At 32.6% G+C, this 18,244-nt stretch overlaps 1 protein-coding gene across 1 annotated transcript in view; it reads right to left on the minus strand.

The window, feature by feature from the left end:
* Nucleotides 1-4,230, minus strand: part of LOC133194017 (tripartite motif-containing protein 5-like) — a 138,637-nt gene extending 134,407 nt beyond the window's left edge. Inside the window, exon 1 of the mRNA XM_061329935.1 lies at nucleotides 2,333-4,230. Coding sequence (XP_061185919.1) covers nucleotides 2,334-4,217 — 1,884 coding nt within the window. The 5' untranslated portion in view covers nucleotides 4,218-4,230 and the 3' untranslated portion in view covers nucleotide 2,333. The remainder of the gene's footprint in view (nucleotides 1-2,332) is intronic.
* Nucleotides 4,231-18,244: the final 14,014 nt, after the last annotated feature.

Here is an 18,244-nt window from a genome sequence, read left to right on the forward strand (position 1 = left end):
AGTCTTTTAAAACGTTGATTTTTTACCCTATAAAGATATGTTAAAAATACAGATTTAAAGAAATCGACTTTTCCTCATATTTAATCTTAGATACAAATGCTAGTCGCCCGCGTGGCGCAGTGGTTAGAGCGTCTGCTTTAGAGTCGCGGTGTAAGGAGTTGATCCTTACGTCGCGGGTTCGAATCCCACTGTGGGACGTGCAGACCGGTGCTTCGGATGAGACCGTATAAACCGAGGTCCCGGGTCGCAGTAGGTGCTGGCACGAAAAAGATCCCTCACTGCTCAATGGCCGTAAGTGCCGAGTATAGGACAAAATTTGCAGCTCTCCACGGCAAGTGGTGGAGTCTCCATATGAGTGAAAAATTCTCGAGAAAGACGTTAAACAACATACAAACAAACCAAAAAAAAAAACAAACAAACAAACAAACAAAAAAAAAAAACAAAAAAAAAAAAAACAAATGCTAATATATGATATGAAATTAGAAATGATTTGTGGTGTTTTGCAATGATAGGAAACACTTTATAAAATAGTCATTATATAATTATTGAAGTACACAGAAGAAACTGAAGAACTGTATAGGTATAAAAATCATGCAATTTCCTTCAAATGCCTGGATACTTATAGTTTTTTATCCTAAAATGTTTTTGTTGATCAATTTCCAGTTAAAAATGCATAGTAGGTGTCTTTATTCGCATTTCCTGAAATTTTATTTGAATTTTACGAATTTTCCTATATAATATGATTAACTTTAATGATGAAGTTTGAACAATTACTGTGGGTAAATTCACGTTACTTTGAGAATTCAGAGACATTTTTGTGAGCATTTTCAATTAGTCAATGCCTGATTTTCAGAACCTGAGGATCCGACTACCTTAATTAATATGTAAATGTAACCAAACAAATTATCTTTGTCCCAACCCAGAAAACACAGACCCCCTTTAAAATTGTAAGGAGCTAGAGCCATACGTGCATGTATCTGAAGGAAATTTTCTAAGGAAAATGTCAGGTTTTGACAAGTTTTTTTTTTTTGTTTTTTTTTTTTTTTGTCAGAAATTTCCGGGTCTGAGATTTGTTACAATTGACCCCCCCCCCCCCCCAAAAAAAAAATTATACTGGATAAGCAAATAATTGCCGTCGACCTTAGCCCTTTCCTAAATTGATAATAAAAATAAATTTTAATGTTAAATGTTGAGATCATTTGTAGTTTTACTGGTTAAGTTCAAGAAGCCAGTAATATGAAAATACAAAATGTACGCGTGGATTTTGTAAAAAAAAAAAAAATTGAAAAAATTTATTCGGTTTCTGAAATTAATTTGAAATTGAAAACGGCCATGTCTACAAAAATGTAGTTATTCTGCCATTATGTTTTTATTTTTTAAGGTCATACATGCACTATTTACTTCCACCGACCCCCTTTCAAAAATAACAAAATAAATAAATAAATAAAAAAAAAAAAACAAATAAATAAACAACAAAAATAGCCTTTTCCTTCTGTTTCCCTATAATAACCAACTTCCTCGCAGTATTGTAACACAGATAAAAGGTAATTAAGTTGACAAAACTAAGTTATTATCTTAACCGACTTTGAACTGCATTGCATGTACATAATTATTTTTTGATTTTTTTGAATAATTTATTCTGCTCATACAATATGTTTGATTTTTTTCTCATTTTTTTTATCACTTACATGTTACAATATTTAATGAAATAATTATGTAACTAAACTGGACCAAAAACATCCTGAAAATCACTACATGTACATATTTTTCAAGTCCCTTTTGACACATGATAATCTCACTGTTGCATCTAGATCTCTATCCAATATCTATCTTTTATGAATTTAACTGAATCCCCCTCCCTCTTTAAAAGTAAAATCAATAACAAAATACCCCCCCCCCCGCCAAAAAAAAAACAAAACAAAAAAACAAACAAACAAACAAACAAAAAAGTATATTCATCGCAAATTTGTCACACCCCATAAACCCTATATCACTTACCACAGAATGTGATTTCTAATCCTAAGTTAATACAGGTTAATACACGTAATATGTAAGTGTAGGAAAACCTAGAAGCTCGTTGTGATCAACAATTACAGTCCATTTTGAGTTTTTATTCAAAAAACACAAGGCGGTACAAGTACTCTAATGCTAGCCAGCAGAATTCTTCATTTTCGTTACCGTTTATACATCCGCAAACAGAAAAAAAAAGACATAATAGTAAAGAAAAGAAATCGAAAAATAATGCACATTTAATTTACACAATGTCAATCAAAAAAGAATGATAATATTCGAGAGATGCATGTTTTGGTTAAAACAGTTGGATCTCTGACACATCATTTACTTTTAAATTCATACACTTTCACGCAGTTGCCATTGGTGACTACAAAAAAAGTCAGACTTCCTTCCTTAAACTTGATACAAAACGGTTTGGGAATGTCGGGTATAATTCTGAGTAGCCTCCCTTTGGGGGACAGAATGTGGACGTTGTTTGATTGTTCCCCAGCCACATATATATTATCCAGGAAATCCACAGACACACAGACGGGACCGATCAGCTTAGGATGTTTATACACCCACAATGTGTTTCCATCATCTCTCATGGCTGATACGGAATTGCCACCATAATGACAGTGGATTATGTTCCCGATATCCGTCACCGTTACTGAATAAGTCCACTTCCGGGTCGGGTAAGTTTTAAGGATGTTTCCTTGTTTATCCAGTTTGATAATTGACGTTGGTCGCGTTACGTATATATTTTCTTGGAATTTCGCTATTCCCAAGCATGCCTCGCCAGTTGGAATGGTTGAGCCCAAACTAAATTTTCCGACGGACACTTTTTGTAGTGCGTTTAAGCCTTCCAATGCTATCAAGATATCAGATCCTTGAACGATTATGTCCCTAGGTTTGGGACCTACTAATTTCCCTTGAAGTATATTTTTTCCGATGCAGTCCAAATAAATAAAGCGGAAATTAGGGTAGTCCGCTAGTAGTATTCCTCCGCTTGGTAGAAAACTTCCTCCATATATCCAGCCATTTTCCACAGTAAACTCAGCCTCTAAAGTCATCTTTGCTGTTGTGACATCAAAACCAAATTCCATAGAGCACGATTTCTGAAATACAGATAGCTCTGAGAGTTTGGAAATAGTTTTCATTTCCTTCACTTTGGGTGAAATCTTTTCCTGTATATCAAACGATATTTTGTTTATATTTGTCTTTTTGATTTCGTCAATTTTACGCTTCACTTCATAATACTTAGTGACGAAAGCCAAATCGGATCCGTTTTCCTTCACGCGAGAGATAACTTGTTTACAATGTTCCATGTAGAGTTTCTTTTCCATTATGGAGTCCAAAGAAGAATTCAGCTTATCTTTTCTCTCTTTGGTGATCTTTGAAAGCTCTCCTGCGTGGCTGTTTTTTAGCAACTCCATATGTTCTACGATTTCTTGCTGTATTTGTTCAATAGTCCTGAGGATTTCGTTAGATTGTAGGTCAATCTGAGAGATGTTACTTTCCTCTTCTTTTGCAATATTCTCAAGCTTCAGGGACAGTTTATCAATTTCTGTCATCAATTTTTCGATGGCATTGTCCTCTTGTAGAGCAGTAAGACATTTGTCAATTGATTCCACTTTTTGGCATTTTCTATGTTCGAAACTGACGCAAGTGGTGCAGCACGCCTCCTGGTGATCAAAGCAGAACATCATTATCTCCCCTTTATGCTTTACGCAGACATTTTCTGCTATCATGGCAGATCCTGAAGACTTTACTTCATTTAGAGGGGCCAGCCTGTGTTCTTGAGTCATCATGTTTTTTCTGTGATACTTTGTACACATATCGCACAAAAACTCCATACAAGTCTTACACCAAAATGAAGCGGGTTGATCTTCTTGGGCCCTGTTACATGCCTCGCACATGTTATGATCCTCCACAACATTTTCATTTTTCAGATATTTTATCAAAGACTCATTAAGTGGTAATTGTTTTGCCCATTTCTCTGGTGAGCTAAATGTACCGGGGGCAGCAACAAATTCTCTGCACAACGGGCACCTGAATCCAACCGGGGAGTCCTTTGATATGCAGGCAGAAATGATATAAGACTCCAAGCAGGAGTGACAAAAGGAATGTAGGCATGGTAAATAACGCGGGTTTTTGAACCGTTCAAAGCAAACTGAACACGTGGATATATCACCTTTATGCTGTGGACTGTCGGATGTAGCCATAGTTTGGAAATTTCCTTGATCAGTAATGGTCTTCAGCTAGTACACCCGAACTCACGCTTCGCACACTGAAACACCTGAATATGTACTCATGTTTTTAGTTAACTGAATCTCAAACCCGGTCTTAAATATTTACAATAAAGGAATTGGTATTACATATCACATTAGTAACTGAATTAAAGGGCAGATGATAGAAACAAATTTTTATCAAAATTCTGGAGAATAACAACTTGATTCATATTTATATTAGTAAAATGAATAAATTTGACCGCATAGTTTTTTGTTTTTTTTTTAAATTTTCCATTAAAAGTTTCACAATAATTGGATTTATAGTGACATAAAGTTGTGTAGATTACAATCTAATTAAAATTAGATGTTCCAAATCCGCTACCGCTTCTCAAACATCTAATAACATCCCATTCGGGGTCACGTCAGAGCGACCTTTCGATTACCCAATGAAATCGCCGTCTCTGAAATCTTGGCTTATAGTTCGGATGCGTTTCTTTTTTTACTGCCAAAGCTAAACGCCCGAGGGGTTTCGTAGTAAACAAAGTATGCATGGTAAAGACTGTGCTATATATGAATGTGACATGCGGGATATATAGACGTATACATGTAATTTGTGCATTTTAGGTAAGAATGTCAGATTGGCGGACTACGTTCAATTTATACCAATATTATTTTAATTCAACGTAAGAAAATCTACTGGGCATCAATAATGTAAAGATGTAGCCGTGGAACTAATTTTAGAATCGTATACAGAAGGTTGAATCTGATTGGCCAATTTTTTTTTGTTTATTCAGAATCGAAAGGTCGCTCTGACGTGACCCCTAATGGGATGTTGTTAGATGTTTGAGAAGCGGTAGCGGATTCGGAACATCTAATTTTAATTAGATTGTATAGATTAACAATGATGGAAGAAAGCATATACATACATGTATGTAATGTCTTAATATTTTAGAAATTTATTATTTGCATTATTTACAAAAAAAAAAAAAAGAAAGAAAAAAGAAAACAAAAAGAAAAAAGAAAAGAAAGAAAAAAAAAAAACAGGTCCAAAAGTAAAATATTAAACCAATGCAGGCATCATTATTTTGTTTGTTTGTTTATATCATCTATCCTTTAAATCAATATATTCAAAAAATAATAATTTAACAGAAATCCGCTGTCTAATACTTCGCACTTAAACACATAAGAGCAGAAGTCTTCCGTCTCTGAAACTAGAATTAAGTACGAATTAAGTAAGAATTTGCAAAAAGATATACACGCTACATAAACGCGATTTTTTATGTGAAACAAAATGATTAAATGATTTGAGAAACATGATGTGTAAAAAAAATAATTACTTTCCACAAAGTTTTACTAAATAAGTCGTTGTAATTACAAAACAATTAAGCAAGATCTGCAATATATTAAGAATTCAGTCTATTCATGAATATTGATGAAGGAAGTGCGTAAACAGTATATAGACACGCATGTCCGCGGGAAATCAGAGACAACGAGGTACGTTGCATTTTGACTACGATTTTGAATAAAAGTTAATATCTGTCATTACAGAGTAGATGGTTAATACTGGTTGTTTTTAAAGATAAGTATCTTTAAGCATAAAACGTATGCCATACATGTCAAAAGTTATTTTGTATACCAAACGGCCTACCTCGTTTTCTTGACGCTATTTTTGTTTATCAATCTAAAAGTAGCGACGGTGTCACATGATGCATGAATTTAAATAGAGACATTAATTTCCTAGTACGATAATAGATAATTATAATTTGAGATACTTATGATGCGTTCATTTCCAATTGTGTAATTTACAATATTTTCGAAATTTTATTTGGTAAACAAAATAAATAAATTTCCAACTTTATTTTTAACTGACGCAAGTTATAGCGTGTATATCTTTAAAATAAATGTTTTGTGTATAGAAATGGATTATATTACCAAAATGACATAAAAATGATTTATATTTGGAAAAAAAAAGTGTCAGATAAGTATATATATATCGCAGATGCTGTCCCCAGCCACTGATGAGCTGAGAGTAAAGTGTGGCCACCATACATGTAGGTAGTATTCATGTAAATTTTGATATTTTCTACAAGAAAATGTCATATGATTAAAATATCGTCCTCTTAAAGAACAAGTAAACAATGAATCACATTTACTTATCTTCATTCAAATTACAGTCACTTCAAGTTATGGTCCTTAGGGGTGGGGGTTGAGATATTAAGGGGATGTCCATCTGATTTATGAAGGGGGAGGGGGGAATTTGAAATCAATGATGTCTTCGTAAATGTTAAAAATAAATAATCCGTCTTCAACTTGCAGGAAAATTAATAATCCTTGTCTGCATGGTGATACGTGTACCCCTCCACTTCCCAACCGGAACTTAGTGCTGTAGTTTGACAGATTTCTATTTTTATGTTTTCTCTTTTAGTGCTGACCAAACTTTTCAGAATCACCAAGAAAATAAATAATCTGATTTCAACTGGCAAGAAAATAAATAATCTTTGTCTGCATGGTGATACCCCTCCACTTCCAACCCGAAACTTAGTGTTGTTGTTTGGCAGTTTTCTATCCCCCCTCCCTTTGTTTAGTGTTGACCAAACTTTTCAATGACCAAGAAAATCAATAATCTGTCCTCTATTACCTTGAAAAAATATAATTTTTCCTTGACTGGTATTAAGATAAACGACTTAACTAAAAAACAGATTGCAACCACTTTAGAATCTAATGGTCGTTCCTTTAGGGTTCTACAGTTTTCCTTATACTTGGGGGGGTGGGGGGGGCAAACCACGGCCAACGTGTACGATCCTCTCCAATTCTATGCGGACTCCGGACCATGGCTTGAGACGAAAGGGGGGTTGGGGTTGGGGGTGGCACGATATTCAACAACACAATTTATTGTAGAGTTAAGTTTCGGCATTTCATGCCCCTTGAGTTTAGGTTGTGACTGCAATCGGCGGGGATAGATGTACATGTAGGGGATGAAGAATGCCAAATATTATCATGGGATTGTATCTTTTGATGAAAAAATGAAAATGTTCTTAAAACAACTTTGCTGAAGTAAATTGGATGACCTTGTGACTATAGGCTTCCTGTGTGGTTTTCTCGGGTGTTAATTATATAATTATTTTCTCATATTTATTTCCTTCTTTCATGATTGAACTGTTGAAGGAAAGTATGTTTTTGTCAACTAGAGCATAAATTGCTCAGGTCAACATGCATATGTGGCCCATAGGCCTCTCACGTAAGTATTTCATTTGCTAAATTCATTACCAGTCTGAAAATACAAAATTCAATGATGTACTAGGGGTAAATTCTGTTTAAAAGATTTAAAAGAGATTTTTCGAAAGAAGATTTTTGAAAAAATATGTTTGGGACAGGCGCGGATCCAGGAATTTTTTCCAGGGGAGGGGGTCCACCCCAGTCAACATAAATCCATTCCCCAAACGTGAAGAACGCCTATTTCGTAGTGGTGATGGTGGGTTAAAGTTTTCTAGGGAGGGGAGGGGGTCAAAGCCAAAATGATCAAATTTTGTAAACTTTTATCAGTATTTGGGTAGGAAAAAACCTATTTCAAATCCACACCCGCTCAAAATCAAAATCAAACCTCTACCCAAATCTATGTTAAAACATCAATGTAATTATTACATAAATTTTATACATGTACAATGACAAAATTATTGCATTCTTAAGTATAGATTAAACATTTATAAATATCTTTTGTTCCAATAGCAATAAGGGAAGGGAACTCTTTACCTCTTGAAACAAAACAATCCACTACTATAGGTTCCTTCAAAAAATTGTATAAACTCTCAAAAAACACCTACTCCTGCCTTTGTTTTTCTTTTGGTGATCGTTACTGGAATGTAATTCATACTAGATTAAGACACAATTGTGTTCTGAATAAAGATTTATTTAGGTGTAACATCATTGACAGTCCATTGTGCACTTGTGGAAAAATAGAAGACGCATATCATTTCTTTTTTTCTTGTGCGAAATACACTGCCCCAAGAAACGATCTGTTTAATGCTATTTTTAGAATGATTAATTTAACGTATTGTAGACACTCACGTTCTGTTATGGGGAGATGATTCGATCATTCAGCATTTCTGAAAATGAAAGTCAATATTCATAGCATTGCATAAAATGAAAACGAACGCCACATTACTAATTTGAATAATATTGTATTGTGTACATGTAGGATTTGAGTATATTTCATTGTTTAGATGTTACAACAAAAGGATCGGACACAAGTTCTTAAAACTTAGGACGTTCTCTCGATCTTTATAACACTTAATTACACAAAGAGGGTGTTGCAGTTCTTTTGTTATTTTCCCTAAAGCTGTAGCAGTTTAAAAGAAAAAATTTAAGTAACAGAAAACGGTCTTAATTTTTTTCAGATACAACAGTATATACAGCACAATGTAGAACAATATTTGCAAAATGCATATCGACTACTAATTTGCCATTAAAAGAAGTGTAAATTAGTCACATAGCAAAATAAGTCAAGTTTTCTGTTTTTCAAATAGGGAATCCCCATTGTTCTGAAAAACTGCCTCTTTGAAACAGAATGAATTTGATATACACATAAAGAGACAGGAATTTTCTTCAAAACTGCCATTTCCGATTTTTGTTTCAAAGAGGCATATTTTTGAAAAACACAAAAATCGAAGAAAAATTATTATCCACCCGAAATGAAAAGTGTGTAAATAAAATAGCATATTATACTTCAGTGTCGGAGCTGGTCTAGTAGTAAAGCATGTGGACTCTGCGCAAAGATTCTTTTTACCTGAGAATGGGTTCGAATCCTGGAATGGCTGGTATATACATTTTTTTCTTATACACTATAATGGAAGTACAATGTAACAACTCTCTTGAGAGATAAAGACAGAGGGAGAGAATGTCAGAGAGTTAATGGGTAATATTTTAAATAAATGCAGAATTAAATTGTTTTCTTTGATATTGTGTCTAAAACTAATAAGACATACATTTAATGTTATTATTTAGTGGCAATGTCTTAAAAAATAAAGTACTATCTCTTAAAATAATTTAATTTATTCATATTCATTTCGTTTCATTATTGTTCTGTTAATTAGTGGCTCAGATTTGACTTGAAACAACTAAATTGAAATGACTCGATGGAATTTCTTGGATATTGCATCAATAGCGTAATTATTGGACACATTTGTATATAGTGAAAAATATTAACGCACGCTTTTTACAGTACATCTTTCAAAATGATGTGCGAGTCTATTTAGGAAAAAACTATGCATGGTATTAACATAAAATATGAAATGTTTCGTTATAACAAGCTGGACATACCCGCTGTATAAATAAAGCCATCTACGTAGCATTAACTATTTTTAGAGATAACTCTTCATGCGTCGTGGGTATTTAAATGACCTTCTCGATTTAGGGAATAATCACGAGTTTCTGCAACACCCTCTTTAAATACACTGAACCAAAGGCCGAAAACATAAAAACATTATCTGCTTGCATAAACTATGTATGTTCAAATAATATATTTAATTTAATATGTACAAATGAATCTAAATAAGATACAAATCAAAAAACGACCAGATCTCCTTATAAACAATTGCACATTTAAAAAATAAACTTTCCACCAATGCGCATCTAGGTTACTATTTGAGAGACGCTAATTATTTAGCGCCGAGATGTCAAGCCTTAATTCATGCACAGATTTTAGAAGAAAATCAGACGATTCCTTTTTTTGGAGAAAACTATTTTTATATTTAAAATAATATTGAATATTATGAAGTGTTGTCATTTCTGATGATGATATCCATCACTTGACACAGAAATTTCTGCAATTCTATCAATAAGAAACTTGAAATAAAACATTTAACCAAAATCAGAAAAAAGGTAAAAAATCACTAAAAAATATTTATCGTATCATAACCTCCACTTGGATATTTGAAATCTTCATAAATAAATGTGCTGTAAGTATTATTTAGAGAACGAGACCTGTTCTGTATCGTAGATACAAATTTGGGGGTGGAAGAGTTCGTAGCACGAGTCTCCACCCCCAAATTTGTATCTACGATACAAAACAGGTCTCGTTCTCTTAATGATTTGTGACAGGATCAAAAAAAAAAAAAAAAAAAAAAAAAAAAAAAAAAAAAAAAATACCGCCCACTGTATAGCTGTGCAGCATCCAAACTTCCGCCAGAGTTCGTTTGTTCTCATACGAGGCCTCGACGAGGAGTATACATCCGCAGTATATATATATTTCCACGGACAACTTAAGTACAGCTCCACGTAACAATCAGGCAGGAGGTGATACAAAGGGTATTCAGAAATTAATGATTTTTCACTCACAGTTTTTTCTTGGGCTATAAGCCGTGTATGTGGAAGGAAAAATATTTTGGGTCATTGTTACTATGGAAACCTGGACAAAGAAATTTCCCTAGCAACCGCCCAATTTTTCTTTGTAGATTGACGAAATTTCACTCATTTTGAAGGCTTTATATGAAACGTAAATAAAGTGATTTTTTCTTTTATCTAGTGTAATAGGAAAGATACATTTTTAAAGTGTTCTGTCAACATAATAAAAAGAAATTACATTCTCTAATATATTTGCTATAGACACAGGAAAAGATACATGTTTCCCATTTTTTGCTGATTCAGCATTTTGCTTGATTTTAGCAAAAATCAAGTCAATATTATTCATTTCACCATCTTAATACAACTGTTTCATCTATTTCATGTAAAACTACAGGAAAGCTTCTCTAGGAATTTGAACTAAAAAGTTTTTCAAATTTGAAAATTCCTATCTGTTGCTAAGCAACAGAAATGGATGGTTTGTTTAATTAAAAAGGGATAATTGTAAAACATTGGAAGAAAAATCATATAAACTGTAATCATTGAGTACCAAATACAAATTTTAAACTAATAAAATATTCAATATTCTTCCTTGTATACTAAAGACTATTTTACAAAAAGCTATCTCCATAGCAACAGCAAATTTTTCTTAGCAACGAAGCATTGAAAGTTATTTTTAGCACATAGTCATCTAAGTTTTAAAAGATTATCTGATTCTTATTGTTGGATTGCTATTGCCCAGAATCGACATTGTCAAACTGTTTTTTTAAAAAGTATTTTTTAAGTTAATTCATCCATAGCAACAGAACTTGTCTACATAGCAACAAATATATTTTATAAAGAATCAGTATGTAGCAATTCCTCAGCAAAATTTGTGTCTTTAAAGGATGTTTACTAGGCAAAAACATTCTACTAATGGGAATGAAAAATCATTTATTTGACTTATGACTGTGGTATTTTTTTCACTTTGAAATAGTAAATCAATAACCTATTTTTCATGCCAGTGGCCAATTGAGGCTTGAGAGTCTTAAAATTTCTTGCAAATTCCTGAAAATTTTGCATGACCAATATTTGCATCGAAAATTGGATAGTCTAACTTCTGACAAGTTTTAAAAAAAAGTAATCTTGTAATAAAAAAAAATGACTTTTGATGAGGTCTACTTGTGACAATGCAGAACTGGTGAGGTATTGATTGACCGAGGTCGAAGGCTGAGGTTAATCAGTTCCTGACAAAGTCCGCATGGGCACGAGTAGGCCGAATTCAAAAGGTCAATAAAAACAAATGTTTATATTGTAATCATTGAGTACCAAACACAATTTTTAAAAGAATAAAATATACAATATTCTTCTGTGTAAACTAAATGCAGTTAAAAAAATTTCCATCTCCCATGGCAACAGAAAATTTTCCTTAGCAACAAGGCAAGGAAAGTAATATTTAGCACAAACATGTATTCATGAAAGTTTTTAAAAATATTTATATGATCCTAAATTCGCTGTCAAGGAATTTTAGTTACGTCTATCTAAATTGCCATTTATTTCTTTTTGTTGCACAACTTTGATGAATAAACATATTTAATAATTTTCTGATGCTCATATTTAATAACTAATAATGTTTTAATGATTGTCAAGCGAATAATCAAACTTGTAATGATTGTTTTTGATGCAATTCAGTGGACAATCTCTGTGACATTTTTTCATATGGTCCGAAGAAATGAAGGAATAGCAGCAGTAAATAAAATCATTCCACCTAATTTTCTTGATTCGTTTATTATATACAAATTTATTTATTAAATTTACTGGGTTTGTTAAAAAAAATATTGAATATTTTTAAAATTAAACAATGGTTAAATTTTATGCTTGGGGATGTAACATTTCGTGTCAATTTTGTTACGTCTCGCGCACACCCGCTTTCAGAAACAATAGAGGGAAACTTCGATTGATATGTTCTATTTATAGCAATTAGAGGTGTCGTAAAAGATTTACGAACTATGGCTGTGTTCAAATGTGAAAGTATTATTTCAAAAAATAATCATCATAATTTTATCTGTATTTTCGTGTCAAAACGTTACGTCTGTATACACGTGTCATACATCAAATACTCGGTTGACCAGAGGACGACATCCTGTTTGTATGACATTTTCTGGTCTCTACTTTCATTTTTGTAAGACCCGTGCACGTGTTGGATCAGTTCCAAGAAAAAGATGACAGGAGACGAGAGTAGTAGGTAGGTCATTTACATGTTACGTCTCTCATTTTTTGGGGACCTCATCTTTTTCGGTGATTTAAGGATGTATTTTGAAACATATATAATGCCAGATTTGCGTGTTTGCAAAGAAATAAGAATGAATTTTCTAATAAACTGTAAATATTGAACTATGCTACACTAATATAAGAATTATGCTTATTTATTTTCACACTATGGTTGGACTGATTGTGTCCACAGTTACATCACGCCCCCCAATCAAGTATTACCTAAATCTTTTAATTTAAAAATGTTCATGTACATGTGATTAAATTTCAACTGATTGAGCTTAATTTAATTGTATCAAGTAATAACCATTGTAAACTCTATTTTAGAAAATTTTTGAAAATATCTGAAAATTTATAAAAGATGTAACTTTGACGAGATTATTAAGCCACAACAGAATTTGTCACCATTACATCACTATTTATGAATATGCATATTTTTTTTGTTGATTGGCTTCTGACAAAAATACCTAATTGGTGTTTTCAGAAGTGCAAAACACACAAATAAACTTGAGTGAAATAGTGTGTATTATACATTGTTCTGTCATGCTTTAACTCCATTACATGATGTAACATAGGACACCAGTTTTTGTGTCCAAGTTAAATTTGTGAAAATATCATGAGATCAATGTTACATCACTATTAAAGTATGAGTATAGATCTTAATATCCTTGTCAAACTACCTTTTCACCATTTTTTCTTTTCTTTTCAGATCATAGAATGGCCACTGATCACTTCTGTGACTCTTTAACTTGGAAAAGATCAAGATTGATCTCTTGACAGAAGATAAAATGACATTTGTGTAGAAAGGGGCCTATACAATACAATGTATATTATTTAAATAAAACTGAAATTTTGGTCAATTGTTTACTTATTTATTAAGTTAAAATATTCTTAAAGTTTCCTGTGATCTGATTCAAAGTAAAAACTTAACAATTAAGTAAATTAAAAAAAAAAGTTTGCCAGAAAAGCTTCAGTGTCCAGTGTTACATCTCTATATGTTGAAATGAGGCATATAATTTTATTCCTTTGCCATATGATTATGCAAACTTGACCAAAAAATGCACGAATGTTAGTGCAAATCCTTTAATAAAAAAATTTTCAATTAATTTTAATTTTGGAGGAAATTTTCTTTTTTGTGTGCTGAAGTTTGTGTCCTGTTACGTCTGAAACAGAAGGTGATCTTTTTATGCATTGGTCTTTAGATTTGAGTGTAAATGAGAACAATAGACAGAAATTTTGTATACAAAGGAACAAAAATGAGTGTCACAAGTAAGATATAATTCAGTTGTAATTAACTTAATTTGAATTAAACTTGAAGTGTCTCCGTTACATCACTCAATACTAATGAATTAAATTTTAATTGTATTTCAATTGTTTCAAGTGTAACTATCTCGACCTTCTTAGGTGACTTGGTCCTGATACCAATCTTCAATTTGCACCAATTTTTAGAGTGATATCTTAAATCTGAAATATTGGACACAAAGCTTTGAGTGATGTAACAAAAATTCCTTGACAGTGAATTTAAGATCATATTACATTTTTGCAGTAAAACTGAATTTGCACAGTCTGACTGGCTATTCTACTTTTTTGTTGAATTTTCCTATGCTATTGAAATTGTAACAAATATTTAAATATCCCACATAAACAAAGTTGGGGAGTTGGGGGGTGGTTGTGTGTTATATAGAAATCCCTTTACTGTATGTCCTTCTGTCCATGCAATCTTCTCGCTATAACTTGAAAAACACTGGAAGCTCATACTTTGTACAGAGATTGCTTATGACCCAAGGAGGTGCTATGCTCTTGACACAAGGTCATGCCAGCATGTTCAAGGTCACTGGCAAAAAAAGTGTATAAAAGTTGTTGCTCGGTCCAAAACTTTGTAACGGGGAATCATTGGATGCTCATACTCAGTGCAGTAATAGCTTTGTTGACCTAAGTGTGTTAAGACCTTGACCCAAAGCCATTTTGATTAGTTCAAGGTCATTTGGTGAAAAATTTTATAATTATTTGGGTAATAAGTGATTTTGTAACGGCGAATCTCTGGAAGCTCATACATGGAATAAAATTTGCGGATGATCCAAGAGTGTTTGTTGACCTTGACCCTAGGTCATTCCGGCAAGTACGTATTCACTGGCAGAAAAAACTATATAATGGAGAATTACTGGAAGCTGATACTTGTTACAAAGATTGCTTTTGACCTAAGAGTAAAACCGACCTTAACCCAAACCCATTTTTGCGCGCAAGTTCAAGTTCACTTACAGAAAGTATAAAATTCTGGTTTGTCCTTTAACTTTGTAATTGAGAATTAATAGGCTTATACGTTGTACAAAGAATGCTTTTGACCGTGGGTAATTCATGACCTTGACCCATATAGGTTTTGGCAAGTTCAAGGTCACTGACGAAAACATATTAAATTTTTGTCTGAACTCCAACTTTGTAATGGTGATTCACTTGTAGCTTTACTTGAAACAGAGCTTGCTAATGATCCGAGGGTGTGTCCTCATATTGAATAAAGATCATTCCTCCAAGCTCAAGATCACTGACTGGAAAGGAAAAAAAAATTCTTGTCTGGGTTATTTTTCTTTTACCCTTGCCTTTGACGTTGTGACCTCAGAATCAACAACGATCATCCTTTTTCTTGGGGGAACCAATTTGAAGTTTGTCAAGCTAAGGATTTTTAGCTAACCTGAGCAAATGCTCAAGTGAGCTTTTCTGATTAAAAAGAGTCCGACGTCTGTCGTCGTTGTAATTGTAAACTTTTCACATTTTCATCTACCTCTCAAGAACCACTGGGCCAATTTCAACCAAACTAGCCACAAAGTATCCTTCAGTAAAGGGGATTCAAGTTTGTTCAGATGAAGGGACACGCCTTCTTCCAAAGGGATATTATGATGATTTTGTGAAAAATTAATGGCTTCATTTAAGAAAAAAATCTTGTTCAAATCATCGGGTAGGGCGGGGCACAATGGGCGATCAAAGTTTTAAATATGAAGACAAAGGGGAAATCTTAAATTCTTCACAAGACCAATAAAGCCATGATTGGTCATAAAAATATAAAAGCATCCTCAGTTAATGTTAATTTAATTTTTTTTCAAATCATTGCCACCCAGGAGAATAGAGGCGCCATAACAGGAGATCATATTTATACAAAGGAATATTAAGGATATAATCAATAAAAAAAATACTATGAATGGGTTCAGTCAACATACAATTCAAAGATAGATTGCATTTGCTGACAAAGTCATTGTATCGACCATAGAACTTGCGAAATTATGACTATAAACAAGACTGTTGATATTCTTATTTCATCAACTTGTTTGTCAGTAGCTTGCCTCCTTTTAGAAAGTATTCGTACCTAGAGCATCTCTTGCGTATTGAACCAACTTGGAGATATAAAACAAGCTTAGATTACAGTTAAAGCACAAACTTTAATTGTTTATTTCATGAAACAAGACTATCACTATTTTTCAGTGTATTTCTTTTATTTTTTCATTAAGCTCGTCATATCAAAAATATTTTTTACTTATTACATGTAAATATCCTGTCATAACTTGACTAGTAAATGATAAAAATCGAGAGTTAGTTATCTCGTTATAATTTAATTCTGGATGTAACACGTCATTTGATAGAATAAAAAATGTAGTTTATACCGTATAACATATGTTGCCTACGTCACAATGACTTAGGCCAAAAACGTATTATTTGGCTTGAGGTACTTTTAAAATATACCGTATAACATATGTTGCCTACGTCACAATGACTTACGCCAAAAACGTATTATTTGGCTTGAGGTACTTTCAAAATATGCTTAATTTGAAGGCATTTCTTAAGGAAAATTGCCTTAATTGGAAAATTAAATTATAAGAAATGAATTTAATTAATAGCTGCCCAAGTTACACTGGTATAACCTGGGTTGGAACAATTTACTCTTTTTTATTAACCGCTTCACGGTTTATAAAGCGGAAACTGTCCCAACGCAGGTTATACCGTACAGTATAACTGGAGTAGCTATTAAATTCATTCCTTAAATAATGAATTAGTTACCCCAATAAAATGAATTCCCTATCTTGCTTTTATAACGAGTTGGTATCATATTATAATATTTTTTTAATCTCATTCTCCAGGAGTCAGTAGTCTCGTTACAACGAGTTTGTTATCTTGTTAAAACGTTTCAACGAGTTAGTCATTTTTTTTATGATAAATTAGCTATCTTGTTCATGAGTTAGTATCTCATTATAACTTATTACATATGTAGTTATCTCATCAAAATAAGTTTTTTTAATCTTGTAATTCAGGAGACAGAAGTCTCGCTACAAAGACTTTGTTTATTTAGGTTTTCTGTCTTAGCCAATCTTGATAGTTTTGCTTACATTTTTATCTGCCAGTCAAATTGCGCACAGACTCCAGTACCGAACCGTCTAAACTCAATATAAGTAAATGGTTTGAAATATTTATAGTTTTAATATACTATTTTCCACCTTTGTTAAACAGTTTAAACTGTTGAAAAATAATTATGATATCTTGCTGCAAAACAAAATACTAAGTATATTATGGGCGTTAATATACTTTTGATGAAGAAAATAGGTGGATTGTGAAAAATGTAAAAAAAAAAAAAAAAAAAAAAAAAAAAAAAAATCCTGATACTTTAAAATACAGTTATTGACTTTTGAATTAGGTCTACTTGTTACTATACGGACTTTGTCAGGAACTGATTAACCTCACGCTTCGGCCTCGGTCAACCAATACCTCACCAGGCCTGCATTGTCACAAGTAGACCTTATCAAAAATCTATTTTTTTATTACGAGATTACTGGTTTTTTTTAAAACTTATCAGAAGTTAGACTATCCAGTTTTCGTTGCAAATATTGGTCATGATGCAAAATTTTCAGGACTTTGCAAGAAATTTTAAGACTCTAGAGTCTCAATAAGCCACTAGCATGAAAAATAGGTTATTGATTTACTATTTCAAAGTGAAAAAAATACCACAGTCATAAGTCAAGTAAGTGATATTCATTCCCATTAGTAGAATGTTTTTGCCTAGTAAACATCCTTTTAAGACAAAGATTTTTGCTGAGGAATTGCTACATACTGATTCTTTATAAAATACATTTGTTGCTATGTAGACATGTTCTATTGCTATGGATGAATTAACTCAAAAATACCTTTGAAAAAACAGTTTGACAATGTCGATTCTGGGCAATAGCAATCCAACAATAAGAATCAGATAATCTTTTAAAAAATTAGATGAATATGTCCTATAAATAATTTTCAATGTTTCGTTGCTAAGGAAAATTTGCTGTTGCTATGGAGATAGCTTTTTGTAAAAAGTCTTTAGTATACAAGGAAGAATACTGTATATTTTACTATTTTAAAATTTGTTTTTGGTACTCAATGATTACAATTTATTCGATTTTTCTTGCGATGCTTTTCATTTT

Source organism: Saccostrea echinata, unplaced genomic scaffold, assembly GCF_033153115.1.
Source record: "Saccostrea echinata isolate AGI-Se365-2 ecotype Australia unplaced genomic scaffold, CSIRO_AGI_Sech_v1 ptg000028l, whole genome shotgun sequence".
Classification (NCBI taxonomy): Eukaryota; Metazoa; Mollusca; class Bivalvia; order Ostreida; family Ostreidae; genus Saccostrea; species Saccostrea echinata.